General features: G+C 40.8%; 2 protein-coding genes across 9 annotated transcripts in view; one reads left to right on the top strand and one right to left on the bottom strand.

Moving 5' to 3' along the window:
* Window positions 1-1829: 1829 nt before the first annotated feature.
* Window positions 1830-12697, bottom strand: METTL6 (methyltransferase 6, tRNA N3-cytidine). Of its 7 annotated transcripts, none has more exons than XM_032774953.2 (7): window positions 12472-12697; window positions 10980-11048; window positions 10497-10877; window positions 9142-9276; window positions 7175-7345; window positions 5696-5837; window positions 1830-2488 (listed from the first exon to the last, which is right to left on the bottom strand). In XM_032774953.2, the coding sequence occupies exons 3-7, from the start codon at window positions 10791-10793 to the stop codon at window positions 2340-2342; spliced, it is 894 nt and encodes a 297-aa protein (XP_032630844.1). In that variant the 5' UTR covers window positions 10794-10877; window positions 10980-11048; window positions 12472-12697; the 3' UTR covers window positions 1830-2339. The 7 variants fall into 7 exon arrangements, with proteins under 7 accessions (XP_032630844.1, XP_032630841.1, XP_032630843.1 ...); XM_032774950.2 differs by having other exon boundaries at window positions 10980-11039; window positions 12472-12529; XM_032774952.2 differs by lacking the exon at window positions 12472-12697 and adding an exon at window positions 11823-12199.
* Window positions 12595-20818, top strand: part of EAF1 (ELL associated factor 1) — a 28429-nt gene continuing 20205 nt past the window's right edge. Inside the window, exons 1-4 of one of the 2 annotated variants that reach the window (XM_075062490.1) lie at window positions 12623-12697; window positions 13725-13780; window positions 16010-16104; window positions 20353-20489. In XM_075062490.1, the coding sequence (XP_074918591.1) occupies window positions 13756-13780; window positions 16010-16104; window positions 20353-20489 (257 nt within the window). In that variant the 5' untranslated portion in view covers window positions 12623-12697; window positions 13725-13755. Of the gene's footprint in view, window positions 12698-13724; window positions 13781-16009; window positions 16105-20352; window positions 20490-20818 lie in introns of both variants that reach the window. The other variant, XM_032774956.2, reaches the window with a different exon arrangement.

Raw genomic sequence — 20818 nt, 5'->3', positions numbered from 1 at the left:
TGAGAGCGCAACAGGGACAGACAAAGGACCACACACCCAAAACTTCCCCCCCTTTGAGATTTGAAAAATCTTGTTTCCTGATTGGTCCTCTGGTCAGATGTTTGGTTCCTTTTGTTAACCCTTTACAGGTAAAAGAAACATTAACCCTTAGCTATCTGTTTATGATAGGGGGACCTCAAGGTTTCTTTCTGCTGTCTGTTCTCTATAGGTGGGAAGGGTTAGGCTTCTTCCACTGTATCCTACTCCACCCTCCTGGTGTGCTCCAATCTCCACTGCAAGCCTGGTCACCAAGAAACAGTTAGCAGGCATTTCTCCTCTCCTCCCTAATTACACACAAGGTAGATGAATCATGCTACAGCAAGCAAGGGCTACACCAGGTAAATACCTCCTCCCTCTGGGACAAACAGAATCACGATGCTAATGGCATTCAGAGCTGAGCCAAGAGCACCACCTCCTTTTCCTCCCTCTTCCTCCCCCAATACAACCCTACGGAGAACAAATCCAGCCTGATTATGGGATGTGGTATGGGCTAGGACCAGCTTCTCCTTCCTTTCAACCATCTGGAGAACAGGATGATGACAAACCTGCCATGCTGCTTCACCCAGGAAGCAGAGCATTGAATAGATACCTCAAACAATAGTAAATTTCAGAGGGGTGTGAATCAGGCATTGGTTACAGTCTTGTGTAAACCTCAGGGAAAAGAGATTATCCTCTTGCAACATGGATTGTCTACATAGGTTACCACTCAGAGGACTTTGTAACCTTCTGGGTTAAATAACCACCAGTTATCTCACTGAGCAAGATATCAACTCCTTGGCTTTCTGTGCTAGCAGCGATTGAATTCTGGGGTGGTGGAGGGTCAATATCTTTTTCAACACTGCTCAGAGAAGAGACTCCAGATTCCCTTTCCAGACTCAGAGAAGCCCTGTGACATTTAAAATGCCCTTTTAAAGCAACTGAGGCATGTGATTCTTCGCTCTTCAACTCACAAAGATTAGGCCAGGGTGTGTGAAGGGAAAAGCACCGAGGTCTCTCCCACCCTTCACTCTTCTTGGCCATTCCCTAACATTATGTAATGGGCAGGTGCTTGTCTGCAAAAATCATACACTGTTAACAGGGCAGTGTTAGCCTCAGCCTCTCTGAAAAGGGAAAGGGGCTGGGGGGGTTGTCATATAATTGAAACATTTTGAGAAATGAACATAAATCCTCACACTGCACTCATGCCAAAGAAGCACCGACAGCCTCACTACTAACAGCCCCACCAGGCCATCAACTGATGGGGCCTTGAGGTTCAATTGCTTGTTAGTGGGTCACAGGTCTACAGCTTAACAAATTTTTGGAGTGGAACAGGAAAAAAACAGACACCTGTAAAAGAAATGGACATAAATTAAAAGAAGTGTTTCTTCCTGCTATTTCTAACCTGTCATTATAAGATGTAGCAAAACAAACAAGGCAACGTTCCGCATCAGGTCACATGCTTTACGGAAGCAATGGTTTTGTGTTTGCAGGGCTGTTGTCCCCCCTTAAGTTCCAAAAAGTCTCTCTTTGCTGGTAGAAAGTGGAAGCATGAATAAAAATAGTAATCATGCTTTATATTAAGATTCCATTCAGAAATGATTAATAGATGTCTTAAGAAATAGTTCATCAAATTGCTACAGATGATTGTTTTCATAACAAAAACAGTATTTTGGCTAACCTTTCACACATGGAGTGTGTTTTCTTAACACCAGATATAAATTAGGTGCAGACGCGCTATATGCACTGAAAAGAAGAACTCCTATAACTTTTAATAGGCCTTATTATAAAAATGAATATCAGACAAAAAGTGCCCATTAGCAGAAATATAAAATAGTTTTAATATGAAAGGGAAGGGACACAACACTAATCCATTCTTGCAACTAGTGGAAGCAGTTGTTTATAATTAACACTTAGCCTGTTTATGCTCAACAACATACTTTCCTTAATGAAAATTACAATCCTATGCAAAATCCTTGGAGAATTATTTAAAAACAGACTGTCCTATTTAAACCATTTTTATATTAAAATCACACAAGAGCCTCTAATAATGGTGCATAGAATTTACTTTAAAAGGGGGAAATTTAGTCACTCAAAGAGTTTGCTTGTATATATGTACTTTTATCCTATTTTAAAATTGTATTCTAATAGTCACTCTTGTCTTCTTTACCCAAGGATCAAAAAGGGTTCTGGAAAACATGATTCTGTCATTCTGGTTTAGCAGACTCCAGGATAGTACAGCCAAGGAAAAACATGATACTAGATTTCCCCCCCCCCTCACCGCCCCATTTAAACAAGCATTTCTGTGGCTCATTAGCAAATACTCATGCTTCACTTAGAGGCTTTCGAAATTTGCTCTGAAGAAAAACCCTTGGAACACGCAGGCCTTCTTTCCTATTCACAGTTTCTCGTAGCACATACTCATTGACCACTTGCTCATATCCTACAGCCATAAAGAGACGAGACAAGAACTCTATAAGGGAGAAAGATGGTGTTACTAAAAGTTAGTTTAAACTGTTTTTAAGTACTAATGCACATTTATACAAGCATTTGTTTTTAACTACTTAATTACATCCATTTTCATGAAAATCATGAAGGTTTCAAACTTGCAAGCTGCTCTGTGCAGACAGACACCGACACTTGCACTGAGCTTCACTGAAGTCAATGAGGCTCTGCTTTCATGCAGAGCAGCTCGCAGGACTGGGGCTTTAAAAAGGTAACACAATCCCGTTTCCCAAATTGTGTACATTTATCATTTTAAATTGAAAGTTTTCCATTTCCTCTTGTGAATGACTCTGAAATTATTTTCACATTGTGTAATGGGCCAGCACAAAGCCAATGCACCATCTTAAGTCCCTCTTTCAACCCCATTTTGAAGATTTCCGCGGTGGATTGGCCTCAGGCTTGCTCTCTGTGGAGGGGCAAATAGGCCAAGTTCCCACATTGTAGTTAAACAGAAACACAGAAGAAACCTTAGTGAAGTACCTTCCCTAGAGGAGCGAGTGAGGCTTAGCAGACAGGACACTGGACTGGAACTCAGAAGACCTGGCTCTGCTGCTGACCTGCTGTTTGATCTTGGGCAAGTCATTTCTCCTCTGTTTACCCTCCCTCACACTTTTCTTTATCTGTTCTACCTAATTAGATTGTTAACTCTCCATAGCAGAAATTGTTGCTCACTGTTTGTACAGTGTGAGAAATACAGGCTACTGAAAAATAAATAATAGATACTGCAACCATCGGACAACTTCACTGTAATGAAATCAGGCTATGAGCAAGATCTACATACTCACTCCTCAACTAATTAAAAATAATTTGGGGGAGTGAAAAAATCAGTTCTCTGAGAAGGTGAGAGAGACTGATAGTCCTGTTTGAGCCAGGCATATATCCCTTTCTAAAAAAGAACAATCACTGTATTTGCTCCTCCTTTCACTTCTCTCTTTCATCTGTTTTATTTCTCTCAGCTGAAAATAAGGAGAGCTAGCACCTCCTGACTGGCAAGCTCCTCCATGAACCACCACCAAGTGGTCACAAAGCACATTTTGCTGCACTAGCACATGTTTTGCCGATCAAACTCTCGGAAAAACAAATTTGTTAGATCGCAATTAAACTCAACAGGCCATTTTAGAAAGAACTGACACTGGTGAATGATATTTTAGAGTTATTTGCTACTGTAGCACAATATACAGGTTGTTTTCATATCACCACAAGAAAATGAGACAGCAGGTAATAGCAGAATCTTCAAAATTCAAGGGAAAATAACTCATTAAAAATTTTCCATCCAAACACTCAACTGTGATATCTCATTCTCCAAATGCCTAGCAAGGGAGTGGAGTCAAATTTCCATTTCCATTTCTAGGCCGTCTCCCCCAGTCCCTCCCTCCAACAGCAGAGCTCAGTTTGGTACAATTACCAGTATAAGTGGAATTACACAAGCTACACCGCTACCTTGATATAACGCGATCCGATATAACACGAATTTGGATATAACGTGGTAAAGCAGTGCTCCGGTGGGGTAGGGCTGCGCACTCTCGCAGATCAAAGCAAGTTCAATATAATGCAGTTTCACCTATAACGCGGTATGATTTTTTGGCTTCCAAGGACAGCGTTATATAGGGGTATAGGTGTATTTGCTGAACAAAAATGACTGTAGGAATTCTTAGGTGAAGTTGCATAGCTGCTTGCATTATTTATCTTAAATTTAATCAATATCCTTTAAAGAACAGAAACATCTCAAAAATGATCAATGGAATTAGTTTTATTTTTAAATATGAGCAGCAACTAGGTAATCAACTACGTCATAAAATATCAAAATTATTTACTTGGCTCCAAATTGGTCTCCAAGAGACTTTCAATGCTTGATTTTGCTTTAAAGAAGAAAAAAGTCTTTTTTCTTTCACATAGCCCCATAATTAATACAGGGAAGTGTTTGTTCTCTAGTGTTCAGTGAGCGAAACTGGGAGTTAAGAGACCAGAGTTACAATCCCAGTTTTGTACAAGACTTAATTTCTTCATGCTTCAGTTTTCCTATCCATAAAGTTGGGACAATTATCTTCTTTTGTAAAGCATTTTGAGATCCCTCAATGAAAGAGTCCTGTGGCACCTTATAGACTAACAGACGTACTGGAGTCTGACAAAGTGGATATTCACCCACGAAAGCTTATGCTCCAGTATGTCTATAAAGGTGCCACATGATTTTTTACAGATCCAGACTAACACAGCTACCCCTCTGAAACCTAACTCAGTGAAAGACTATATACAGTGGAACCTCAAAATTATGAACACCAGAATTATGAGCTGACCAGTCAAGCACACACCTCAGTTGGAACTGGAGGTATACAATCAGGCAGCAGCAGAGACCAAAAAAAGAAAATACAGTACATACTATATTAAACATAAACCACTAAAAAAAAAAGGGGGAGGAGAAGTATTTGTCTTCTGCTTAATAAAATTTCAAAGCTGTATTAAGTCAATGTTCAGTTGTAAACTTTTGAAAGAACCATAACATTCTGTTCAGAGTTATGAACAACCTCTACTCCCAAGGTGTTCGTAACTCTGAGGTGCTACTGTAAGTATTATTAATGTCCTAAGATGATGATAATGAAATGCTTTTTAAAAGTTATCTTTACTAAAATGTAGAGCTGGTTGAACTTGGAAATAATCTACCAGAAGAGACAGCAGTCACAACTAGTCAAATTATTAGCACAGTGTTACCTCAATAAAAGCTTTCTTTCATTCCAGTCATACTTTTGCTTCAAAGCCCACTGACTTCAACAGGTTTTGAAGCAGGCTTCATATATGTCAGAACATTGCAAAAAGACTATTATGGGATAATTGCACCCCTTAGTTGCTTAGTGACATATGAGACCAAATCTTTCCCTAAGCATTTTTCTCTTTCTTTCAGAGTATTGATCTGAATGAAGCCACTGCAGCGAACAAGTTCTAAACCTATGCTGCCATGGCCTGTCATAATGGTACATATAGGTAATTCTGTCAACAGATCAAATTGCTCCTTCAGTCCTCCCACTTTTATAAAATAACCATATATAGCTGGAAAACAAACAACACTGAAGGTTTCATAATTCATATATGTATCAAGCAACCCTTAAAGGCATAGCAACAATTCCCTGAAGCAAGTTTAAATAACAAACTTGCGGAGAAAAAAATTTCTATTAAATCTTACCATCAGTAAAGAAATATGATCTTGTCCCATCTTGTCTAACATAGAAGTTTTCTCCAAGTTTGCTGCCAGATTTAAATCTAAGCATTGCATGATCATAGAGCCCGTAGTCTCTAAATAAGACACATTTGCCTGGTTTTAATACCTATCAGATAAAATACAGATATACCAGTAAAGTGGACATAACAAAATCTGTAAATTTCTGCAGAAGCGAACAAATGGATTAAATGAGCTAACTCATCTTCACTAAGAAAATAGTAATTAGCCTCTGTCCTATTTGAGTTAAGAAATAAATCTCTATTTTAGAAAACAAACTCTGAAGTATATCAAAACCTAACCTTTATTATTCAGACTATAGCTGATGTGATACAACAGATATCCTATAATATAAAAATCCAAATACAGTACAAACTGCAAATTAAAAAAATGTTTGTTGGAAACAGAATGAGAAATCAAAATGTGAACCTTTCTTCCCAATTAGTAGCCAATATTTTTGGACAACTGTTATCTCAAAATAGTTGTGCATTTATCAGCTCTTCATTTTAGGGCCTGCTCCTACAGGATGCTGAGTACCCTCAATCAGAGTTGAAAAATCTCAGCACTTCACAGGAGGAGACGCTAATGCTCCTATACTTCTTGTTTGAATCCTAAGACCCCAGTCCCACACAGACTTCTGTACATGCTTAACTCTGTATACTGGGTGTAGTCCCACTGATTTCAATGTAAAGTTAAGCATATATGTTAGTGTTATCAGGATCAGGGCCTGAATCATTATTAACATAACACAGTACCATAGAACCTTTAAATCCAGATAAAGGAAAAATAATGGTACTTATTTCCCAACAAAATGCACTGTTATGACAGTTTTTATTTTAGGGTGTTAAGATGCTTGGTATAGATAAAAATGGTAACCAAAAAAGCAGGAGAAAATAATGCTGGTGAACCTAGAGAAAGCAACGTTCATTTCTGATCTGATTTTCAGCCAATTAATTAGCTGATTTCCTTTTTATAAAAATGAGTTATTAGCAGATTTTCTTAACAGTACTCCTTACAAAGGCAAAAAGTGATGCTGTAAAAATGGCATCATGTGGTTCCATGTGCTGCATCTCAAGGACCATACAGCAAGTCTGCTTAAGTTACTTGCAAAAAAGAGTTTTCTTCTAACAGCTAGTCCTACAGCAATTTAGATGTCATATTACCAACATGAACATTTTTGTAACATTAATTTAGTTATGTTGATGATACACAAGCCAGAGGAGAATCCAGTTCACTCACTCAGAACTAACACAAGAAAAATGTAGTCAAAACTTATTTTAGTCCTGATAGTAAGCAAAAGCAAATGTGACTGAATTCATCCAGAGAGTAAAGTACTAAGGAGGTGCCATTTTCACACAGTTTCTTTTCAGAGTGCAATAGTATTCTTGAGTCAAAAAAGACTTTAAAAAAAACCCCAAAACTATTAGGTCATACTTACACATTTACCTTATAAATATTTTGCAAAGCAAGGTGCATCTTGTCAGGGTGAATGGCAGAAAGCACAAATATTAATGTGGCAACATCCACAGAATCTGCTGGTATATTTTCCAGAAGGTCATCTTTGGTCAGATCACATTGGAATACTTTACATCTCTCAATATTATATAAAGCGTTCTTCTATGGAGTGAAAAGATGTCGCTTTAGTTGAAAAGTAACAGCATTCACTATAAAATTATAAAAGACAAAATTGTATTTTGTGATTTTTTTTTTTTAAACAGGGAGAGCAACAAACGGAAACAGAACTACAAAGAGCATTCACTCCAAGCTTTCTGTTTACGCTAGGAAATTATGTTGGTATAACTTCGTCGCTCAGGAAAGTGGAACATCCACACCCCTGAGTGATGGAGTTATAGTAATCTAACCCCTGGTTTAGACAGTGCTATGTTGACTGGAAGGCTTCTCCCATCAACATATCTACCAATTCTCAGGGAGGTGGAGTACCTACGCTGATGGGAGAAGCTCTCCTGTTGCCATAAGTAGCATCTTCACTAAGCACTACAGTGGAGCAGCTGCACTGGTGCAGCTGTGCCACTGGAGTGCTGTGTCACTATTCCTGGGGGAACTCTGTGCCAAAAAATTAAAAATTCTGCCTACATTTTAAAATTCTGCAAAATTCAGCATATTTTTTCAAAATGACACGATATAATTACACTAGCGGCCCCAGGGCTGGTGGTAAGTTCCAGGGACCGGGTTCACTATAGCCAAAAGTTTGTTGGACATTCTAGAGAGAGTGTACTGTACTGTATAAAAATGAATTGAGTATAAACATGCTGTCTGTTTATAATAGATCTTCAAATATTCTTGAAAAAAGCCTCTAAGTTTTTGTTTTCAAGATCACTCTGGTTGTTCCTCTTCCCTCCTCACAAAGATGTCACAGCTGAGTTTATGTCTCAAATCAAATTTTGGTTGTACTGTGTAATTTACCAGGACATGGATATGTTGGGGGGGAGGGGGCACTTAATTGCTGAATCATAGAATCATAGAATATCAGGGTTGGAAGGGACCTCAGGAGGTCATCTAGTCCAACCCCCTGCTCAAAGCAGGACCAATCCCCAGACAGATTGTTGTAGAAAATGTGGTAAAAACATTGTGAAAATTAGTTAGCAGTTGCACAACACTATGTATACGAGAAATATTAATAGCATTGAGATTCTCTAATGAAAGTGGTCATAAGTTGCATAAAAGCCTCACAGTTCTCAAGAATACACTCATTTTAAAGAGAAAATTTATACACCACGACATATGACTATCTGCAGTATAGTGTCTGGGTTTAGAAGTGGCAATAACTTGTCATCCCTTTGAACAACAAAGTTTACATTGCCCCCTATAAAAGTAGTGAAAGCAAAGAACTAGCACAAGACATGTATAGCAAACTAAGGTGGAGGCGTGAAGAATAGGCAGATACTTCAATAGTACTGAAGAGTCTCTCATAGTTCACAGATTGACGCACACACTACAGCACTCATCACTGGTAAACAAACATAAGTAGGAGTTAAGTGATGCAATGCGTGTAGAATTTGGTCCTAAAGGGTAGTAGATTCACAGAAACAGGGCGCAGATGGCTCTCCACACATACGCTACTTACCAGTAAGTAGTCACAGTTCACTTCAGATTTGGGGTCCTTTAACATCACTCAGTCTATTTTCTCATTGGCCAAACTTTACTTTTAGGAAATATCCAAGTACAACATTCACACTTACTACTACAGTAATATGATTTAATACTAGAAAATCAGGTCCTCAAAGATGATTCAATTTCTTGTAAATTAAGCTCCAGTACTGTATATCAGTTTCTCTCCTCTTCCTTACAGGACAGTTTACCATACTTATAGAAGAAAACAAAGCTAGATAATCTGTAATCTGATGAACACAAATTTCTAAAGCACTAAAAATACAGATAAATATCACACCAACCTTCACATACTCAACAGCTCTTGGAGAGAAATCACAGGCATATGCAAAGATATTCAAGTCCTCTTCTAAAAGTGGAAACAAGCAATTTCCAACCCCACAGCCTGCTTCAAGAATGGTCAGTTTCTGATCTTCAAACTATATGGGAGAAAGAGGCCAAGCATACAGCACATTACTTGTGTTGATCCTCATAGTACAAAGACACTGTTCTTCACATTTTAAACTTAGGATCAGTTTAAAATCTGAAGTATCCTTCCACTGGCAATTTGACTTTGTGAAGTGTAAGTTTTAATTTATATTACTTTAAGTTTCTCTTTAGAAACTACTAAAATCTCATTAGTGATCTATTCATTTCAGCAATGATTAAATTATGTTATCCTTCTTGCCTGGGCCCTTTTATTTAATAGAGTGAATAACAAATACATTTTAATGTGTTTCTAAAATGTATATTTTAATGTATTGACTACTCTAGATAGGTGACTTTATAACAGGGTGCTCAAAAGTTTTGCAACTTGTGTCTGCAAATTGGAAGACAGAGAGGAACTTAGATCTAATTTAGGACACAGAGCAAATATTCTAGAGCAGTGGTGCCCAAACTGTGGGGCATGCCCCCATACGGGGTGCACAGAAACATGTGGCAAGACCCAGCCAGCCCCATGGGGATTGGGGAGGGAGCACCACGTAGCCCTGCTCAGCCTCCAGCTCCTCTCTGACCCAGCCCCAGCCCTGCTCCTAGGTCTGCCTGCAACCATGGCCCCACCACAGACACACCCCTGGCCCAGGCTCCGTTCCCATCCCGGGCCCATCTCTGTTTGATTCCCTCTCCAACCCCAGGCCAGCTCTGACGGTAACCGCAGATCTGTTCCCTTCCCATTTCTGGCCCCAGGTTTGCCTTCAGCCCAAGCTCCTCTGCTGACCCAAATGTGCAGTAATGGAGAGCGGGGGGTGGGTGGGAGGGGGTCATGGACAAATGCCATGACTGGTAAGGGGGAGGTGCGACAGGAAAAGTTTGGGCACCACTGTTCTAGAGAGTGGGTCTGAATGTAAAATATAGGTCAATTATAAACTATTATTCAAAGATTTCATAAGAGATTCCAACTTTTGAAACTTTCAGATGGGTCCTGATGGAGCCTACTCATGGACATATTGAGGAAAGAATAGGATGAAAAGTCCAATCAAAAAAAATTGAAATTTTTTTTAATCTTAGAAGTCATGGAAGCTATGAACTACACAACACTGCGCATTTGACAGATAACAGTGATCTGTCACTGACATCTTATTTGGTGGATTATTAAATCATTTGAAAATAATTAGCAATATTTGCCCCTTTACTTGTAGAACTAGTGTATATGGCTTACCTCTCGGCATGCTTTTAAATCTTCAAACTCTCTAGTTGTCCAATGCCTGTCTTTAAAGAAGTTTGTGCTGTTTCTTTTGTAAAATAGATCCCAGTTCTTCTGTGCATCTTTCTCCAGTTTCAGTTTTTTGAAGTCAGACACCAAGGCTTGATCTCTTGCCAGTTTTTCAGCTTCTTCAGGGCTAAGGGTCCTTTTACTGTGCCCTTTCTTTTGGAAAGCATCATCTTCACAAATTAGGGCTACTGAATTCAAGTAATTATCAGATGTGTTTTCTTGGAACATCCTGGATTCATCCATATGAATACAGACAAAGCAGATTTAAAATGTTTTTTCCTCAGGTGTATATTTCCATCTTTGATTTCAGACAAAACAATCAAGGCCCTAGAAACATAAGAAATAATGAGAAAAGGATTATAGTTTGCACTTCTTAGGGACTTTTTGTAACTCGCTGTAAGACCCAGGCTGAGAAAGCACCAAACCTACTTTTCTGAAACCTCCATGGAAGTCCTCCAGCAAAACTAGGCAAGATCAGACTTGACTTTCCTAAGATTTCTAAGATTAAAAACAAAAATAATCAACAAGACACATTTCTGTTCCTCTTATAGATCATATAGAAGCCACAAAAACTGACTACCACCTTGTCCCCACACTATGGGCCTGATTCTGCAACCTGATCCACTTGAAAGGAACCTTGTACCCATTTATGTCCCCAACGATTCTAGTGCGATTCCATGATGGTGTAAGCACAGATTGGACTGGAGCCTTTGTGTTCTTTTACAAAAAAATAAAAGTGAGCTACTTACCTCTGAAATTCAAAAACATAAGACAAAGGGTGAAGACAGCATCCCCATTTTTATGTAAAAGCCAACAGTACCTCACTCAAAGCAAAAACGTTATATTTTATTTATTTAGTAATGTCATGACATTATACCCTCACAAAGTTTAAAGATGCATACAGAATTGAGTTAAAACAAGGTCAAAATTATTTGGTCTGTTATACAGGATGTCAGACTATTTGATCCCTTCTGGTCTTAAAAATCTATGACAAAGTTATACTAACAAGACTCCCAAACCCTGCAAGAACAAAAACCTCACAACTCAGCCTACAGATTAAAAAAAGTCTGAGTAAACTAACAGGCTTTACAATGTGCTCTGTCAGACAATAAAGAGAAGCAGATACATTTTTTAACAAGATAGACCAAAAACACCCCAAACTGATCATTTTCATTGGTCATGTTTACACAAGGAAAATATTAACTAATGGTGCTATACATGATTTTGCACTTAGTCTGAACATGAACAATCACATGTAAAAAGACATCTCACCTGGTCTTAAAGTTTTTTTGCTTTTAAACCCAATTTATCACCATCTCTGCTAGATACTAAGATAAGTTTATCATCACATTAGTTAACATGTTTACAAACGTGATGCCTTTTTTTGGTGTAGTCGTGACCAGTGTTAAAGAGAACTTATGGGCCACACAGCTCTTCAGGGTTCACCGGGAACTTGATCCTGCAAGCACAGGGCTGCGCTGTGTCAGACTCCCAGCCTGCCCCCCACCCCAGACAGCGCCTCCCTGTGTCAGTCCCATCCTGCTCTCCCTCCCACACTCCCCTCTGTTCCCCATGTCAGAAACCGCGTCCTGCTTTCCAACACCTCCTTCCTTCTCCCCAGGCACCCCCGTCCTGCCCCGAGACACCCCCAGTCTGCTCCCAGTGTCAGACACCCCCTCCCAGACCCCCCTCCGCTCCCCGTGTCCCCGTGTAGACACCCCTTCCCCACCCACCCGACCCCCCCGCTCCCCTGTCGACCTCATCCCACCCCCTTGCCCGTGTTCAGACACCCCCCCTCCACCCTCCGCTCCCCGTGTCAGACACCCCTTCCCACACCCCCACAGAACCCCCTCGGCTCCAAGTGTCAGACCCCCCCGACCCCACAGACACCCCCCCATCCTGCGCCCTCCCCGGGGCCTACCCGCGCGGGGCGCGCCCCGCAGCCGGACTCCTTTCCCGGTGACACGCTGCCCCGGAAGGGAGCGGGGCTGAGGATCCGCCGCTGCCGGGTGCTGCCGTGTCCGGGTCCGGCGCGGGCAGGAGCATGAACGGCTCGGCGAACCCGCTGCTGGACAAGGAGGAGCACGGGCTGCAGCTGGGGGAGAGCTTCGAGCGGCGGCCCAAGGCCTCCTTCCACACCATCCGCTGTGAGCCAGCCGCCCCGCCCCCTGCTCTCCCCGGGACCTACCGCCCTGCCCCCGTCTCCCCGGGATCGACTGTCCTGCCCCTGCCACAACCCCCCCTGCTCTCCCCAGGACCCACCGCCCTGCCCGGTATCCCGCCCCCCCTGCTCTCCCCGGGACCCACCGCCCTGCCCCCATCTCCCCGGGACCCACCGCCTTGCCCGGTATCCCGCCCCCCTGCTCTTCCCGGGACCTACCGCCCTGCCCGGTATCCCGCTCCCTCTGCGACCCACCGCCCTGCCCCTGCCCCCCTTGCTCTCCCTTGGACTCACTGTCCTGCCCGGGATCCTGCCCCTCCTGGGGACCCCCCGGCTTAGCCCTTTACTCTAGGCCTTTACTCCTTCCCCTGGCCCACAGCCCCTGTTCTGCCCCCCGCCCCCAGCCTGGGATCCCCTGTGCAGCACCCCCCTCCGTGGAGAGAGCAGGAGTTTTCCAACCCTGTTCACTTTTCCAGGGACCCTCATTACGCTCTGTGCACTGGGATCCCCCATTCCCTTCCCCCTGTATCTTCCTCCTTTCCCCTGCCCGGCTTTCCATCCTCTGTCTCTGAGCCCTAGCCCCTAACTCTCCATTTGCTCCTACCATCCCAACTGCTGCACACACCCCTTACCAGCTCGCCATCCCCTCTCTGCCCATTCCTCACCAGCTCCTCCTTCCTAGGTTCTTACCCGGTTATTGCAAATTGAGATGGGAGGAGGGAAATTAAAGTGAGGCTAGTTTGAAAGTAACTGTAAAAATTAGGGATCGGTGGGGGAGAGGGAAGTGAGTCTCTTGCTGAATGTCATATCAATGAGCTTCAGATCAGACATATTGACTTTCCAGGCTAGAATTTTTTTTATAACTGCTGGGCCTGAAAATTTAACCTGGAATCAATTATACTGTTGGGGGTTTTTTTCTCCTTCCTACATACCACTGTAAGATTTTGTAGACCAAAATTCTGCTCTCCTTTATAACCTGCAAAAACTCATTTTCATCATGTTTTGTTTGTGAGGTTTTATGGTATCCTGGACAATCCATGGAAAATGCTTCCAGGAAAACTTAACTTTGGTAATTAAAATCATGGACTATTTTTCAGGGTCATAAAATTAGTATAACCATTACAAAACTAACCAAGGGTATACACAAACCAGCAAACTTCCCAAGAGAAACCCAGATGTTTGCATGGCATATCTTCATCTACCACTGACCCTAGGAAAAAAGCCTAGTATTGAAATCCTTTAACAGTCACCCCAGCTCATACCATTCCTATATGTATATGTAAGAGGGAGATATGCCAGACTTGTAAATGAGGAGGCTCTGGTAAAGTGTCAGGCTCAAAAGAACAAAAAAAAAAGAGTATTTATGATACATGCACACATAGCATTTAATAAGAAATGGGGGTGGGCCAAGAGCCCTGCTCCCTTTTGGTGCTCAACTAGATTAGGAAACCCTCTGCAGCTTCCCCTTGCTTGACCCAGCAAGTCCACAGTGATACATTTGGGGAAACAATAGCTCGTAATTGTTAACTCACAACGTTACTCAGACGTAAGTGAGGGCACAACTTGGCCCTGCAATTAGAACGATTAACTCTTTTGGTAATGCATGAGAAGAGGTTAAATCTAGTCGTACACTCACTTTCTCTGTCTGCTGTGTTGTCTCTGTAGTACTACCAGAGTAAAAATCAGTTACATTTATTTTTATCATTAAGCCCAGTCGGTATTACTCTTAGAGAGGATGTTAAGAAGGTGCTATTTTTTGCAAACTTGGTTTTCATAGTAGAGCTTCATTTTAAATTTACTCTAAGAAGTGGACGTTTTAACAACTAATACAATAATTAAGAGAAGTCTTGGCAGTGAATATAACTGGATAGTTTTGTATGCTGCTTCTTAGCGTATGTGCAATGTACCTCAGGTGGCATGTGGCCAGGATTAATTACCAAATTTGTTTTGCTGGTTGGATCATTAGCTTTCCCAGGCTGGGTATTGCCGGGGAGTGCGATGTGAAGGTTGATCCATGCCCCACTTTTTTGTATGCTTAGACATTGTAATTGAGTGCCCTCTTATGAAAATGGCATTATCTCCCATACTCATATCTGGTTCATGTTCTGATTTTACTTTTGCAGTTTTGTCTAAATCATGTCTGAACTTCATACATTCTGATCATCTGTTTTTGTCTCCTTTATGGCTCAGTAGTGTGGTAGGATAATTAATAGAAAATATGTAAATATATTAAGAAAAGTTACTGGAGATATTACTTTACACTTACTCAGAGACGCAAAGTACGTTTTATTCAAAGTAACCCCCTATAAACCAGGACTATCTTTGGGCTTTAAATTGCTTTAGGCATATTCTGACTGTGTCATGCTCCCACCCTCCATCTGGAATGGCTTTGTCAGGGGACCTCTCTCCCATACAAATAGGGACAATAGCATGCAGGCCTTCTCTCTGCTCCCCTCTCCCACCTAGAGAAGTAGAGGTAGAAGCTTTGGGGCCCTGACCAGAACTTACCACAGCAAGGGTGTATCTGCATGGCTAGCTGAGCTGGGCTCACTGAATTCTTCTGCTTCTGTGAGACAGAGAGTTCTGAGGTCATGATGGCAGGTCTCCCCACAAACTACTCAGTCTTACAGTTAACAATCTGTTGAGATACGTGGAGCAGTTCACCACTTAGAGTCATAGAGTTTAAGGCCAGAAGGGATCACTAAATCATCTAGTCTGACTCCTGTATATCACAGGCCACCAACGCCCACTGACTAAACCCAACAACTGAAATTAGACTAAAGTAGTACAGCCCACAGGAGACTAGACTGTTATGTGCCACAGGCAGAGAAAAGGAGGGACCGAGATGCACCAGTGCCCAAGGCCCCTGCAAAGGCAGGGAACGGAGTATGTGAGAATATGCCTGGATAATCCTGGCAAGTGACCCGCACTCACATGATGTGTTGGCTGCTTGTTTCAAACTGTCTTCAGACTCGAATGTCACGCATTGGTTATACCTGGGTCACATGTTGAAGCTTTTCCTTGACCAGAATGGCTAGAAACTTCCTTTTTTAAAAAATTGAAAGATTAAAATCTGAGGTAATCACATGATTTAAGGAGCAGGTATCCACAGAATTAGAACTATTGTGCCTATGCATTAGTCCAGCTCTTCTTTAAATAGTAGCATTAGCCCACATTTTACATTCCTTCTCATCAGAAATAAAGCAGGAGATGAGTTACCTCAGAAGAGAAACCATGGAACTCTCTAGAAACTATTTAGATGAGAAATGTATTTAATACCACTTATTTTCCTCTTCAGATGATTTTAAACCAGCATCTATAGACACATCTTGTGAGGGGGAGCTCCAGGTTGGTAAAGGAGATGAAGTAACAATTACACTGCCACATATTCCAGTAAGTTTACTTTGTGTTATGATGCAAATTTACTTTTTGACTTCATAGCAAATTCTCATCGTGTAGTTTTAGTGTCTGCTAGCCAGGAACATTCTACTATAAATGGACTTAAATCTGTCCTCTTCACCTTTGATCACAATGCTAAAACAAATGAGTCCACTGTTTGAGCAGCTTTTCCACTGTCTTTCTACTAGCATTTCAGTATAGCATTCTGGGAGAGGGCTGTAAAATGGAATCGCTATAAAGTATTTCTTTAAACGTCCAATCTACTTTGTTTACAATTAATCTTCCTTGGTACTCTTTGAAGTACAAAAAGACTTTTAATCCTGACTGGGGCCCCACCTAATTTCCATCAGTTTTTAGTTCTGCATTTTAAGTATGGGAGTCTGATTATCCTTGACTCAGGATAATCAATTTCAAAAGACTGAAGTTATGCCTTTGAAACTGCTTTTTCTGTTGCTGAAAGCTATACAAACAACATCCTGCACCCCATGTTTGCAGAAGCTACTCCAGGATTCCTAGTCAGTTGCAATGAGGTTAAATCCAATCCCTCCAGAAATTGTATAGTAAAGATTTATTGTGCAAGGATAATGGACAAGTGACAGTAAAGAATATGGACAAATTATTGTACGTATTTCTATTTTGATAATAAAGAGTTGAAACAAAACAAAAACTGCACCTGTGTTCTGGAACTGGATTTGTATATTAGCTAGAGCTGTTGCTAATTACCAATCCAGCATATGTGAATTTATAAACAACATAGATAGGCTTAGTATAGATAGACAACAGTTTTCTGCCAGGTTGGAATCCAAATGGCAGATCCTCAGCTGGAAAAATTATGGATGGAGCTGATGATTTACACTGGGGAGGATCTGCTCCCAAGAAAGTTTTCTAAATAATGTTACCTTCTTCACTCTTATATGAAATATTACCTCAATTTAATTTATATAGTATACTGATCTTGTTGAAGTCATTCTGAGAGCAGAAGCAATATAATTAATGCTAGTAATGCTGCCTTTTGAATTGGAATATTCCCTTTTGACTGGGAAGTGTATTGTTCCTATATTTTTGAAGGGAGTGAATAAGATTGTTTGTAGTGCATCCCCTTTCCAGATGTCTGTTCTGATAAGATTATTTTTAATGTAATATTTTATGAGAATGGACAGTTTTCAGCTTGACCTGTCTCTTCTATATTCTAGAGGGTTTTCCAGTTAACCAAACTGAACATAGTCAATATTGATTTGGAGCAACATATGCATTGTGGCTGCTTTCAATCTAGTTAAATGGACAATTCTCTGAAAAAGGATGGGATATGTGATCTCAAAGCTTTCCTTTCTTGAAATGTTGATAAAACAATATAAGAAGGTTCACTGATCATCTGGATCCTGCTTTATTTCTCATATTCCAACAAACAGTTGCACTAAGGGTACGTCTACACTGCACGATTATTTCGAATTAGCTTAAACCGATATTACAGAACAGATCTAATAAAATTGGTTTAGCGCGTCCACAGTGGGATCCCGAAATCGATTGTTTGCGTCCATGGTCCAAAGCTACCATCGATTTCAGGAGCGGTGCACTGTGGTTATCTGTTTCTCAGCTATCCCATAGATTCCCAACTTCCATGTGAAGCCACAGTGCTGATGGGGCAGAAAACATTGCCCGGGGTGCTGGGTACAGCTCACGCCTCCCTTTGTGAAGGCAGCAGACAACTCTTTGCGTGCGCCGTTGTTCGCGTGTGAGTGCATATGAGCAACGCCATAGCACACAGCAATCTTTGTCCTTCTTTTTTCACGATGGTGGGCGGGGGGGGATAAACTGAAGGAGCTGTTCCCTGAACCACGCCCAGGCACATGGTTTGAACTTACACCATTGGGAGTTTAGCCAAGAATGCAAATATTTTAGAGAACTGCTTGTGGACTGTGGGCATAGCTGGAGTCCTCAGTACCCCCTCCCTCCCTTCATGAGCGTCCATTTGGTCTCTGGCTTCCCGTTACGCTTGTCACGCAAGCGCTGTGTATCTGGAGTTTTTTATTCACACGCTTTGGCATTCGTGTTCTGTAACAGGCTGGATACAACAGATTTGTCTCTCCCATACAGCGATCAGACCTGTATCTCCGTACGGTCTATGCTGGATGCTCTTTTTTCGATTTTCAGACTGCATCGCCAGCCGTTGCTGACGAGCTCCACGCCTGGGCAAGCAGGAATGTAATTCAAAAGTTCGCGGGTGCTTTTCCTGTTTTCCTGCCCGCTGCATCCGAGTTCAGCTTGCTTGTCCAGAGCGAGTCAGTGCTGCACCTGGGATGCCGCCCGAGGCCAATAACGTCGATTGCCGTCCACACGATACCCTAATCCGACGTTATCGCTATCGAATAGCGCTACTCTGCCTCTTTGGAAGAGTTCCGAAATCGATTTAAGGAGCGCGTTTAACTCGATATTAATGACGACGTCGTGTGAACGGATACAGCGTTAAATCGGTATATCGGCCATTAAACCGATTTAAAGTCGCAGTGTAGACCTGGCCTAAGTGCCTAACAACTGGATGGGATTCAGGTTCCAATTTGCCATTTGAAGTTTTGCTATCTCTGACGGTACCACTGTTTGAAGGAGATTTTTTTGTGTCTCTTCCAGTGTGTGGACAGTTTCAGCGATTACGGTGCTTTGTGGATGAAGTGGTTTAATATTTGATGGTCAAATAGTTGTTGAGGAATTATTTTTGTCTCTTGTTTTAGTTATGGGTTTCATCACAATCCTGTTAAACTTTAGCTCTTTCACTCAGTAGGTGTTTTCTGGCCTTTGTAACAGAATAGTCTGTAACATAGCATTTTAGTTTCTGTTGCTTAGTATTTAAGTACTCCAAACTCTTACATACCTGCTTAATTTTAAGCATGTGAGAGGGACTGTTGATGTGCTTCATTGGATTTTCAGTTTCTTCTCTTTATTTCTCAGCAAAGATTATGCTCTTCTTTAAATTCCAGGCTTTCCACAAAATAGGGAATGGTGGGATATAAGCTTATCATAATTTCCATTATATTTGTGCTTTATATGTTGTCTAACTTCTCTTTATCTGTCAAGGATGACCAGGACTTAACTTCCAGCTTATTTTATATTCTCTTCAATCCTTTTTTACTTTTCAGTTTCTTAATGTAGTAATATTATAAATATCTGTGAAGGCATGACTATATGAGAATATGATCTTATCCAAATTGGAACCTGTATTACTGTAACATCTCTGAAGAATCCAGATGTAGGCAGTCTGTATTGTTCCATAACCATTTTAAATTAGTGTGTGTATCCTATTTTTGATAGTGCGGAGAGTTTAAAATTTTAGTTTAAGCGTGAAGACATTATATTTTCTTTAGAAGAGGGATGGGAGTGGAAGCTTGTGCTTTTGCACACTGTCTTCAATTCAGGGTGCTTCCCAAGAACATGTGTAAAGATTGCTTTCTGTTCTCTGAAGCAGGACTCTCTTCTTCACTTGTAAGTAAGTACAATTCACCTCTCTCTGTATGGATATTGTATGGATAAAATCTGAGTAGGTTTCACAGTAGAAAGTATACTTTTGTACATCCCTTATACTAAGTGCATCAACTTTTTGATTCACCCAATGTTAATTAGTATCATAGAGAACCCCCCAGATTGCTCCAGAATGTAGGTCTTCATGCAATAGTTTTGCCAAGCAAACAAGCTGTTTGTTTTTTTTAAATCAGTTGTTGCTAATGTATGGCATGTGATATTTGCTTCATAACATAGAAAAGAGGTGTTGTTTTTTATTTGCTGGATTAAATATAAAGGCAGTTTAAATGATGTATTGGGTACACATACATTTCATCAGGTCACAATTTCACTGAATGCGTAATTAGATTTATATTCAGTATCCAAACCCAGGATTTTCAGAGCTGGTAGAAGTATCAAGGAGGTTTTTGATATTTATCAGGGCAAACTAATAAAATTTAGTTGTTAACATGATGGAAAGTAGAACTGTAAATGATAGTAACCAAAGGGTAGATGTGTTTCACTGCAAAGCCACATAAAATGATTAAAAGCATAATAATGAGTGAGGAAGAATCTGATGTAATACATATAAATGTATTCATCCCTTCTTGAAATTAACAAACACTTTCAATCCAAAGTAAATGATGATTTCTTGATATTAGGACAGAAGCATGCATATAGACTTATTGTGTATAAATAGCTTGTATAGTGTGGGTATAAGCAAATGAATGTGTGCTTTTTCTTTGACACCAGGGCTCAACTCCTCCAATGACTGTGTTCAAAGGAAATAAAAGACCATATCAGAAGGACTGTGTGCTTATTATCAATCATGACACTGGGGAATATGTGCTGGAAAAACTTAGTAGCAGCATTCAAGTCAAGAAAACAAGGTAAAACTGGGGCACATACAGTTAATAAGAAGAATTCTTGCTAGAGAGTCATGTTAATAGTGTCACCTTTAGCTATGGCTATGAGTTTTGAGAATTAGCAGTATTGTTTAATTACTGAGTTTCCTGGACTTTATGAGGACAATTATCATGCCTAAATATGGAAATCTCCAGTGTGTGTATGTAGCACAGTGTAAAGAATTAGTGGATTCTCTGTTATTGAACGGTGATAATTGTAACTCATGATTGAACAGTATTGGTGGATGAGAGTTTAGAAACTGGTCAAAAGATTAGATGGCTTTCAATGATTTCTTTCTGAAGAAGATGGAACT

The sequence above is a fragment of the Chelonoidis abingdonii genome, chromosome 2 (assembly GCF_003597395.2).
Source record: "Chelonoidis abingdonii isolate Lonesome George chromosome 2, CheloAbing_2.0, whole genome shotgun sequence".
Taxonomy (NCBI): Eukaryota; Metazoa; Chordata; order Testudines; family Testudinidae; genus Chelonoidis; species Chelonoidis abingdonii.
The sequence above is the reverse complement of the archived record's forward strand: the minus strand, read 5'-3'. Positions and strand labels throughout refer to the sequence as shown.

What these genes read in the sequence shown, in the direction of transcription:
- METTL6 (XM_032774953.2), bottom strand. Translation starts at nt 10,793, where the DNA reads ATGGATGAATCCAGGATGTTCCAAGAAAACACATCTGATAATTACTTG. An exon ending in CTTTGCAAAATATTTATAAG is followed by an intron (nt 5,838 to 7,174) that starts GTAAATGTGTAA and finishes TTTATCTGATAG; the next exon opens with GTATTAAAACCAGGCAAATG. An exon ending in ATCATATTTCTTTACTGATG is followed by an intron (nt 2,489 to 5,695) that starts GTAAGATTTAAT and finishes TCTCCCTTATAG; the next exon opens with AGTTCTTGTCTCGTCTCTTT.